Source organism: Pogoniulus pusillus, chromosome 13 (genome assembly GCF_015220805.1).
Source record: "Pogoniulus pusillus isolate bPogPus1 chromosome 13, bPogPus1.pri, whole genome shotgun sequence".
Lineage (NCBI taxonomy): Eukaryota > Metazoa > Chordata > Aves > Piciformes > Lybiidae > Pogoniulus > Pogoniulus pusillus.
In genome coordinates, this window is record NC_087276.1 from 30,157,375 (window position 1) to 30,169,449 (window position 12,075).

Here is a 12,075-nt window from a genome sequence, read left to right on the forward strand (position 1 = left end):
ACTATAAAGGTAGATTTTCATAACACAGACTACCACTTAGGCAGTTACGTGACAGATGCCACACACAAAATGAATCTTCTTCAATTAGTATATACTTGGGTTACAAAATGCATGACTAAATCAACTAATTCTTCAGTTTGATAGAGGCTCTTGAAGACTTACTCCTGAGATTTACGTAGTGACAGGACGAGGGAGAATGGAGCAAAGCTGGAGATGGGGAGATACAGACTGGACATGAGGAGGAAATTCCTCCCTATGAGAGTGGTGAGAGCCTAGAAGGGGTTGCCCAGGATGGTGGTTGAGGCTCCATCCCTGAAGGTGTTTAAGGCTGGGCTGGAGTAGGCTCTGGGCAGCCTGATCTAGGGTAGGGTGTCCCTGGACATGGCAGGGGGGTTGGAACTAGATGAACCTTGTGGTCCCTTACAACTCTGACTGATTCCATGATTCTATTCTATGAAATACTGTTTGTTGTGGGTGGGTCCCAAGCAGAACCCTTTTCAGTTAAAAGAAATAAAAAAATAAAATAGAACCAAAACTATGTAGAAAAAAAGAGAACCACAAAACAAAACACAGACCCACACTCACCTACCCCATGTAACAAAGCCCATAGATCTATTATAAGGGACCATCAGCCTGCACAATTTGTATACAGGAGCTCCTGTGTGGGCACTCAGGAACAGATGAGCACTTTGTATGTACAATAAAGGGGGCAGGTCCATTTGATCTTCTCAAAATGGTCCTATGGAGAACCAAATCCCTGCCCAGTGTACATTAGGAGTTTCATGGTCAAAGAATGCATGCAACTTGCAAGGTCCTTCCCAAGGAATGGAGTTTCTCCATAACAGAACCATCATCACTTCTCACAACCACTTCATTTAACCTCCACTTCCTGGGAAAATACTGAACCAAAAACATGCAGCAGCTTTACAAATTCAAAAATTGCATTTGCAAGTGGTGAAAGCTGTACTCAGACAGAAAATGCAGCCTGGTGGGAAAATTCCTCCTCAGTGTATTAGAATGACTAGGCAGGAAGTTCATTAGTCCAAACTTAGATGAGCAAGAAAGAAAAAAAAAAAAACACTTATTTGGAATCTGACTACTGAATATAATTCCTTATTTTATAATATTAATGCAATTAGAAATGTCCCTTTTCACAATCCTCTCCCTCATAGCAAGGCAACAAGGTCTGTTTATCTGACCCTACAGGCAACGCTGCTTTCGACTTAAACAAGGATCTTATTAAGGAACATGATTATCTACAGCACAGGAAAGCAAAAATGGAACAGCAAATAAAGACCCTTGAATGCTTGGAAATAAACAAGAAAACAACCTGAATGGGATTCTGCAGTATGAATCAGATCAGGAAAAATAAAAAAGCTACACATCTCCATGCTAGGAGTAACACTTCAGTATTACAGCGAGGCAGCAGCAGAAAAACGTAGAGGTGACTCATTAAATGACTACATCCCACAGTGCCTCTTAGAGAAAACAGCAAGAGGCAGTTCCCTTAGTTGCACATGCCAATTTTTTCAGCCTTTTCTCATGTGTGCATGCATGTGAGAATGAGTGAGCACAAGAGAGACTAGACATATTTCTTACCCATCAACTCCTGCCAAAGTACACCTAGCGTAGCACTCAATTTCAATCTGATTTGACTGAGGAGTAGATATTCTTTCAAGCTGTGTGAGAATTGGTAGCTGAGTAGAAGAGACACTAAAATTAATTCCCACAGTTACTGTTCAGTCTCTTCCATGCCCTGGGAATCAGCAGACTCATTTCACTGTTTTCACGCAGCTTCTTTGTTAAGAAAATCAGGATATTTTACCCTAAAACCAAGAACAGTTTCTCCTCTTGTATTAAGGACCCACATCTGCAAAAACAGCAGCAGCTGCTCAAAATCAAAGAATTGCAGAATTAATCAGGTTGGAAAAGATCTCCAAGATCATCCAGTCCAACCTACCACCTAACCCTTCTAATCAACTAAATCATGGCACTAAGTGCCTCATCCAGCCTCCTTTTAAACACCTCCAGGCAGGGTGACTCCACCACCTCACCCGTTCCAATAGTCAATCACTCCTTCCATGAAGAACTTCTTCCTAACATCAATCCAGCTGAGTCAATGGACATGATAGTGAAGCCTGACTTAAATTCTAATTCAGCTTTTACAAATTAATTGATCTTCAATTGCTGTTGAGGAATTTTCTTATGGAATTCAGAAAAAAACCATTAGTTAGTATTCTTGCAGTCAGATCTGTCCTTGTTGGTACAATTTCCATCGGGTGGCTAAATCACATTTCTTCCATACACCTGGCATAAGGTAACTACTTCTTTTATAATAAACACATAATCTAAAAAAAATGAGGGCTAATTAGTAAAACCACACCAAGAAGTCCAACCTGTTGAAAAATTACATCAAAGACCTTCACTACTCCATACCCCAGCTGAGATTCTGATTTAGATTTCACAAGCTTCCAGCATGCAACATTTCCTGTTAACTCCATGAGATCCTACTGCATTTTTTGCTCTCTTTTTTTCCTCAAGGAAATACTAGACAATATTTGTCTTTGCCTTTTAACATGTCAACTTTTATGATATAATTGAGTAGGTTTTCCAATAAATATGTATAAGGAAATATCATCACTTCAATGAAATCATGGAAGCACTTATGTATTTATGCATCAGTTTATTTTCCTTGAATAAAACTTAATATTGCCAAATAATGGCTTTAAAGAACCTCAGAAAGTAATGAAATAAATGTGACACAGATGTTCACAGAAAAAAAAAACAAAATCCAAGAATGTTTTTAGTTCATAGCAACCAAATAGGTCAAGCCATTTCCTTCTTCAGGCAAGTCTCAGAGGACCACAAAACACATGGTTTTCTAGTGCATTTTGTGTGTCTATCCCACTAAGAGGAAATGCTGCTGTCCAAAAAATCTGCAATACTAAGTTTTCCCATGAAATTGTTGGAATTAAGAGAAGGAAGTTGTAGGCAATTAAAAGCAATTTGCTAGGTGTGATTAAGTTCGCTTTTACTACCTGAGTCACACACCTTCCCTACACAACACACTGCTCTACAAAGATGCACAGTGAAGGCAGGAAGGCCAGCATCATGTCTGTTCACACAACTTTTTCTTTGCTTCTGTAAATCTTCAAGCAAAAATCACATGCCCTTCACCTCCACGGGATTCCTGCCTTACACTTCTGTAAGTTGTCAGGTTTTTCTAACAAAACAGCTGTTAAGTACTTTGTTTTTTTTTCAATCCTGTGAATGAAGAATATGGTCAATGTGTCCAAACTCTTCACGAAAACAAGTGCAATCCTTCCATTCATGCTTAAGTACTCATGAACTACAGGAGAAAAAGCAAAGCAGGCATCATCAACTATCACTTTACTTTAAAAAGGAGGGGCAAAAAAACCCATGGAAGTTGATTATATCATTACAAAACACCATCCCACATGCCAGTGGCTAGTTCCATGCACAAGCCTGCAGAAAGTGTCACATACGACCCCACAACCTGATCAAGTCTATTTGTGCATTTAAATGGGAAAATTAATATTGCACAGAAGAACATAACTTATTTCATAACTTTCAGGTCACAAAAGGGTTCCAATACTCTTGCATTGCTCTCTTTATTACAACTTTTCCACAGCTTATTTTAAGAACAAATTAAAACATCTTGCTATTTATTTGTCAATAACCACTTGGGATGCCAGTGCACATTCACTAACATCAAAAAAAAAAAAAGAAGTGGGTGTAAACGATATTAAGAGCTCTGTTTTAGACTAATTAAGCTTAAGATGACAATTACACAACCTTAAGATGTCAAACAAGCCAACATTAGCTGGGACAGATGGTACTAGATCCAGAGCACACAGTACATGCTGTGAGTCATCAGTTTAAATACGATAGTTCCATTATATTTGCAAATTTGATTCTCCTGAAACAAGATGTAGAGAGGAAGAGAGCATTAAACCAAGCACAGGGTCCTGCAAATCTTCACCAAAAAAAAACCTGGAAGCAGAAAGATCATCTTCCACGGGAAAACACAATTAACAAGACAGAAGAACAAGAATAGTCTGGAAAAGCCAAGAAAAAGAACAAGGCTTCTAAAAGAGAAGTATAGTAAACAGTACTAGAGGTAGCTGGCAGGACAAAGAGAAGGAAGGGAATGTACCGAGTACAAAGGGTCAGGACAAGTGTGGAAAGGATCTAGGATGAACCTAGAAGAGATACTCTTCAGGCAGTGACAGCAAACAGCTCACTCAATTACTTTCAACATTAAAAGGAAAAGGAGCAGTAGTTCAAAAAGTAAATAGGGCCAAAGGCGGACTGTAAAAAGAAACAGACTAAAGCATGTCCACATTGGGAGGGAAAGGAAGGGAGCAGAAGACAGCCGCAGATAAAATGGAGATACAGTACAGTATAAGCAAAACTAGTTAAAGCTTTTAAAACCTTTCTGCTGTACCAGGAAAGGAAAGACTTACAGGATAAAAAGACAGCAAGCAGAAGAAACCAGAGGAAAGCCACAGTGCATTTCATTTGTTTTCCTGTTGAAAAAGTGTTCAAAATTCTATAAAGAAGGAGAGGAAATAAATATGAGGAGATTGAGAAGTTCAACGTGAATTGCAGACTAGATCTTGGAAGATTGCTTTGCCTCAAGATCTACCTTCTCTCTCAACGGGTAACAGCTCTTATAACTCCAGTGACATTGAAGAACTGCAATATTCACTCAGTAAGAGTACATGGGGAGGTCACTATCACATAGCTATTCCTGTGATTCCCAGACATTGTTTTGTAATGTACACTCTGACCCAACAAGTAAATGCTACAGCTTTCATTCCTAGATGTAACAGCACACACAGGCGCTATGTTATAAGCATAATGTTCTCCTAAATCCATGGCCTGCTTACATTGCTGAGCACAAGTCACTAAATGCTATTATATGACAATAGAGTAAGTTTGGCAACTTCTAGAAATCATATTAAAAAAGTGTTCTTCCAAGTCAGAGCTAAAAACACCAAGCACTAGGCTAGGAAAAGGCTTAATGCGACTGCAATTAACAAGTCTATTTTCTGGTATCACAAGAAATAACTAATATTTACAACATAATTATTAATCTTTTATTACAGCTCTTTTTTATTAGAGTGGTAACAGATTAAAAAATAAAATATTACTGATCTGACAGGTAATCTGCACAAATATGAGATTAGTGTAGCTTGCAGAAATATTTATCTAGCATAAGTAGACAGTGTGGAGCTCTGCTGGCTTATACAAGTCCTATTTATGTCATTGAGTTTTTTGTGTTGTCTCTATCTGCTCTCTTCCTCTCCCTAGAATTGAATTGTGCAGTCAAACACGTAGGTGTGCTTTTATATTCTTGGCATTTCCCTGCAGTGCCATTTAAAACTACAAACCTTTCTTTAAAGAACTTTTGGGAGCAATGTTTTAAAACTATTGCTACAAGTTACCCACCTTGACAAGTAGGGAGTGAAACATGATGAACGTTCTCCTGTGTTAAAATACATTTGCTATTTTACAAGCTTCTTTTATTATAAACAAACCACACAGATGTAGTCTTAACTGCAGTGTAAATGCCTATAACCATAAGGAGCTCACATCTTTAATGTCTGCTTTTGAAAGATACTACACCATGGAAAGAACAGAAGCAATTAGGCTGCTCATGTCTCAAAGTGAGAGCAGGATATGTATTTCATAAAATAGAAAACACCTTTTTCTAAGAAAAATCTGAGGGGGTTGTTATGTTTAACAGCTTTTACCTATAAACAGATAACTGCTTTGCCCTGTAGATGAACAGAAGTCATCTTGCTAGACCTGATTTGACAGCAGATCCATTCTTTTGAGTCCTTTCTGCAATGACCTTGTCTTTTGGTCTAGTTCCTTGTCAACGGCTGTCTACATAACACAATTAACTTGCTACCTGGCACCATCGCTAGCAACTACAGCCAACAACTAACAGAGCTTGGCAACTGAATTGCTCTCTCCCGAAAAAAGCTTCAAAATTCAGAAATAAACCAGTATGGAAACCTAAATGCTGTTATTAGTGCTATTAATCTGATCTATTTGTCAGGCTGAAGCAGGATTTTAACCTTTTGGCATGCCTGTTTAGAGTCCTTTGTGAAGACAGCTTAAAACAAACACACATACATGCAGCTAGCAAGTCCTCAATCTTGGAGTCTTTTCCAAGAGCACGGAGTTGAATTCAGGGGACTACAGAGCTTCTGCATGTCTGGATCCAAATTCAGAAAAACAAAGTACTACTATTCTGAGCCTCCAGCAATGACTGTTTTATATCTCGACGTTACACAGAAGATCACTTACTGCTTAGCAGTACTCGACCATACCACCTGCTGCCAACAGCACTATCCACCGTGAGGAGCTCAGTTCACTGGTACCACCACTACCACATAACAGTAAGCACATAAGAAAAGCCTCAGTCATATCGCAAAAGACGTGGTTCTAAATCAGCTGAGGAGGAGGGATTTTCTGGATTAAGTGAACCACAGAGATATTTTAATCAGAACACAAAAGAAGGTTGAGACAAACACCAACTGACTCGGATCATATCGCATCAATAATCCACGCACAGAGCCTCTGCTGAAATCAATGGGAGGCTTGTGTCAAAGTGGATTGTATAATACAAATGCATGTCCCTATTTAGGGCTTCACGCACAAAAGAGAAAGCAGTGCTAAGAACAATTCCCTTAATTAACATCTCTCTTCCATCAAATGCTTGTAAAAAAGTAAATCCTAACTTTAAACAGCTCTGATTTCATTCACAGGTTTGGGTTTTTGTCAAAGACAGTAAAACAACTGACTCCATTTGACAAAGAAGGGAACTGAAGAATAGGATGGAAATTAAACTGAAGAGCAGGGCAGTAGGCAGAACTGAACTGGGAATAGCAGCTTACCTTCTGAATCACAGTTTAATGTCCTAGATATTCAGACGATTATCTAGTTCAAGCCTCTAATTAGGGTGAATTGTGTGCAGTCCTCAAATAATTTTGCATACTTTCTAAAGTACTTGTGCACAGTGATATGCTTATCTCTCTGAGTTTCCCCACTCAATAAGGTAAACTTTTTGAGGATTGCAGATGTTCTGCAGAGGTTCAAAATACCAGACTGCCCTGCTCAGACTTCCCCAGCATCATAAGAGTCTTAATACTCAACAGCAACAAAGGATTTTAAAATTTGCTATCAAATCTACACTTTCTAGATGTTTTCCATTAGTTAAAAAAAGGACAAAAATAATCCCTTTCAGTTCGAAGTAACAATTCATCAGTTGAAAAGGATCTAACTAATCTTAGTGTTCCAAATTGACAGAGGTCCATAAGAAAAAGTCATAACACATCTCTAATCAAGAAAGAAGTGCAATACTCACAAGAAACCCGTGTAAAATGTCAAAGACGCTGATTACAAGAAGTCAGTTTTGCTGTGTTAGTCTACAGCTTCTCTTACAACGAAGCCAAGTACCAAACAACACGAATTATACTATCATTCAACCTAAAGAAAGCAACACGCTTATTGATGTGATAAATACTAGCTCCACTTGCATGCTAGGTAAAAAACTCTGACTTTACCTACAGAACCAGTCTTTAGCTAAATACAGACTGTCTCCCCCACTGATCCTGAATATTATTCCCCCCCCATGTAAATCCAGCTTTGAAATGTTTAACACCTTATATAAGACCGATTCAGCAATACATCCCCTTTCCAGTTTACAACTCTAATACTACATTACACAGGGTCAGCGCCAAAACCGAGCGCGTTAATTTCCCTTAACTACAGCTGCAAGTCCATAATACTGCGAAAATAACACATTTTGAGTTGAATGAGCTTTCTGTTCTTTACAATTACAGCGCTCAACTGCTTTGAATAATACCTTTTCAGAACTGGCTTTTATGTCCCTTTTTAAGATTTCTGATGAAGAGTTAAGTCTATCACTGACAAAATGAGCAGGAATGCCTGCTGAGAAGCGGCCACATTTTCAGACAACTGCTTGAAGAATTATTTTTCTGATTCATCATAGTATTTTTCTTTCCAAGTTGTCAAAACAAACACCACACCCACTTGATTTCCGAGTTCTGGGTAATTATATTTAGAATTAGCAAGCACCGCGCAACTATTAATCATACAAGGCTTAGTCCTTACTTTACCTATTTAGAAATCAGCCAATGCATTCAAACGCAGTCTTGCCTAGCATTTTCTTTAAAGTCTATCATCATCGCTTCATTCTGTACCGGCACCAGAGACACAGACACAGCGAATATAGGACAGCCCATTCAGTCGATCCCTTTGCCCCAAGGCAGGATTAGCAGCTACTCCTCAGCCACCATTATCGCTGATGATACACAAGAACTGGTTATTTCAGGCAGCAGCTTTACACACGCACTCACCACACACATTAGAAATTAAAGGAGGGGAGCGTGTTGCAAGTCTGTAGCGCCTTAAACTGGGACAAGCGAGCAAGCCGGCATCCAAAAGATAAAAATTAAAACTCAAAGCTTCCCAAGACGCAGGTCCGGATTTTCCAAAAGTAGAAACTGGCAACATCAACGCCGCTGCCTTGAGAAACAGTTCGCCCTGTTTAAACTGGAGCAACCGCCCCGTGATTATCACCCAACCTCCATCGGGATCACACACACAGTGCCCTCGCAGAGCTTAATTGTTTTCCCCACTGTAACACGCATACTTTTTTCCCCCTTCCCCTCTCCCATCAGAAGCGCAGCTGTACGCAGGGAGCGCAGCAGCGTCGCGGGGCTGTCACCGCGGCGAAAGGACCGGGACTCGCCTGCCCTTCCCGGCCCTGCCGCCCCCTGTTGTGCCTGAACCCGCCATGCCTGCTCAAGCCCATGTCCCCCCGCCCCGCGCCTGACCCTTCCCGGGAGCGGGGGCGGCCGCCGCGGGGCACAGAGCCCCCATTGTGGCCGCCGGCTACGAGGCCAGCCCGCGCCGCTCCCCCGCTCCCGGGCGCTGCTCGGCACTCGCTGCTGCAGTCACTCTGCTCGGGTTGGCCCCTCAGCTCTCGAGGGAGACGGCACAGTACCGGCGGAGTGCTTCGTGCCGAGGGGAAGGGAGCGGCGGGGCCGCAGCGGCATGAGCAAATGTCACGGCCTCAGAGGCGGGGCAGCCGCGGCCCCCTTCCCGGGAGCAGGGCGCCCCGACGGCAGGCGCGCCTTCCTCACGCTCCCGGCGACAGGTACGGGCCGCGGCCCCTCCCGCGCAAGTCCCGCCACTCACCGCCGCCACCTCCGCCGCCCTCTTCGTCCATGTTGGGGCCGCAAGCAGGACGCTCCGCGACGGCCGCGGCTGAGAGAGGCCCTGGACTCGCTCCACTCACTCGGCACCTCTTTCGCGGCGCTCCGCGCCTCGCGGCCCCTTCTCCTCCACCTCCGTCACGCTGTGCCTCTGAGCTCCTCTGCCCAGTCCCTCTCCGCCCACCCCTGCCTCAGCCCCGGCAGCAGGCGCCGCCGCCTCGGCCGAGCCGCCCGCCCCTCTCATGTGACCCGTGTAGGGGCGGAGGGGGAAGGCAGGCCCGGCCGGCCCTGTGCCGCCACCCCCGCCGCCACAGGGTCGCCGGCCAGCGCCGTACCGCCTCCTCCCCTCAGGGGGCGGCAGCCCTGCGGCGAAGGGAGAGCGAAGCAAGGAGCCTCCTGCCTCTGCTTTTCCGCGTTCCCGCCGCAGCAGGCTCCGCACGGCGCGGCCTGGAGGCGTTGAGGGCCGTAAACTGACTTTCCCGTGGCTTGTCAGAGGCCATGGCGGGAGGGGGTCGAGGGCGGCGACTGGGAGCGGGAGGAGCCTGGTTTGCAGGGTACCAGCTGGGGAGCAAGCCTGAGGGCAGAGGCAAGAGGGGCCGAGGGGAGCTATGGACTCAGCTGGGCTTGTGTCGTCGGAGGTTGACCTTTGGGGTAGCCAGAAAGTGCAGAACCAGTGACCCTTCCAGGAGTCTAAAAAGGGAGGGGAGATAGCACGGGGAGGTGACGGGAAGGCGAGGGCCGAGCTGGCCTGAAGCATCTTCCTGAGGAAGGGCATGAGGTGGGTTGAGGTTTCTGAAAAGGAGCCTGAGACATGCGATGTTCCAGCGTGTTTTCTGTTGATTCGCGCTTGCTCCTTGTCCTCGGGTCCGGCCCAGGGCAAGAGTGCTGAGTGCTTCCCCTGGCGCAGGGGTCATAAAGAACCTTGTGTGTAAATGGGACTCTGTGCAGCAGTGGCTTTTGCTTTGGTGCGTTTTCTCTGTATTGGTAACCAAAAGGATTTGCCTTCTTACTGCCCTAGGAGTCAAGCTATCTGTGGGATTTCTTAGCTCCTCAGTAAAGATCTTTGGTGAGATACCACAGGAGTCGGGATATCAGCATCCTCCAAAGTCTCTAAAGGTAAGCAAAAGTGTGCTGGCACCGACCACTCTTCCTTCCTTCCTTCCTTGCTTGGCACGACCCCTCTTTATTTTTGAAAAACCTTTGGTGTAAATTTTTTATTGAGAAAGGAAGCTGCGGGAGGAAAGGGTCAGCCAACAGGAAGATATCGGGTTTTTCATTTTCCTCCCGCAGGCTGGCATAGAGCTGTGTGGAGAGCACTCACCTCTTGACACAGCGGCTAATAGGTGGTTATTACAGCACATTTTGCTGAGAGCTGAGGTTTGCCTCTGACAGCTGCTCTGATGATAAAGCATTTTACCTCATCTGCAAAGCATAAATATCACAAACCTTTCAAATACTCTTCTGTGTTTAATTTTTTTAATTAAACATTGTTATAATCTACTAAGTTTGTGTATAAGAAGGATATAATAGCATAAACCAGAAGTTTTACCTTGGTAAGAGATGTGTTTTGAAATGTGCAATAATAGGATGGTTTTCAAATAGGTCTGAATGCAGATGAAGTGGCAGTGGGCTTTGAACGTTTTTGCACACTGAGCAAACTTAATTTATGTAAGAGAGCTTAGGAGAGGACAAAAATGCAATTTTGTAATTGATCACAGATTGTTTGCTTTTGTTTTCTCTGTGTTGTTTTAAACCTTACTTTGTTCTTTTTGTCACTTTCCTTCCTCCCTCCCTCCCTTTTCTTATAAGGAAAATTACAGTGCAAAACAAAAGCAAGCTGAGTCACTAATTCTAGTAACACAGAACAGTGAGCTGTGGAGAGCACTCCTCCTTCTTCCAGTTCAGTGCAAAATTCCTGTGGATTAAATGGAAGCAGTACTAGGTTTTAAAATTCTCCAAATGAACAGCAGAGATAAAAATGATTCCCTGATACAAACAGGATATGAAAAAAAAGTCTCTCAGTCCTAGTCAAAAGTTGGGATACATAGAATCATAGAATCAGACAGGTTGGAAGAGACCTTCAAGATCATCCAGGCCAACCTATCACCCAGCCCTAACCAATCAACCAGACCATGGCACTAAGTGCCTCATCCAGTCTTTTCTTGAAGACCCCCAGGGACGGTGCCTCCACCACCTCCCTGGGCAGCCCATTCCAATGGGAAATCACTCTCTCTGTGAAGAACTTCTTCCTAACATCCAGCCTATACCTACCCTGGCACAACTTGAGACTGTGTCCCCTTGTTCTATTGCTGGTTGCCTGGGAGAAGAGGCCACCCCCCACCTGGCTACAATGCCCCTTCAGGTCGTTGTAGACAGTAATAAGATCACCCCTGAGCCTCCTCTTCTGCAGGCTAAACAGGCCCAGCTCCCTCAACCTCTCCTCATAGGATTTGTGCTCCAGGCCCCTCACCAGCTTTGTTGCCCTTCTCTGGACATGTTCCACCACCTCAACATCTTTCTTGAATTGAGGGGCTTCACGGTGACATCAGACAATTGCAAACAGAATATTCTTTATTCTAGCATCAATATTAGCTTGAGCAAAGAGTTACATTTTCAGTATTTTGCATTATTTTACCTTACTCTGTGGAAACTTTGAAATGTATGTCATTCAACACCCTCTCAAGGAAACTGTTCTTTCCTGTCCCTTTTCAGTTGATTGTGACTTATTAATGATACATAGTACAAAAGAGTACTGAGATTATAGTGGGTTCTTGAAGGCTGTCTCTGAAATGCTGAC

The 12,075-nt window shown here is 43.4% G+C and overlaps 1 protein-coding gene across 2 annotated transcripts in view; it reads right to left on the reverse strand.

Moving 5' to 3' along the window:
* CYTH3 (cytohesin 3) overlaps positions 1 to 9,883 on the reverse strand; it is a 53,008-nt gene extending 43,125 nt beyond the window's left edge. Inside the window, exon 1 of one of the 2 annotated variants that reach the window (XM_064153770.1) lies at positions 9,262 to 9,883. In XM_064153770.1, the coding sequence (XP_064009840.1) occupies positions 9,262 to 9,292 (31 nt within the window). In that variant the 5' untranslated portion in view covers positions 9,293 to 9,883. The remainder of the gene's footprint in view (positions 1 to 9,261) is intronic. The other variant, XM_064153771.1, reaches the window with a different exon arrangement.
* Positions 9,884 to 12,075: the final 2,192 nt, after the last annotated feature.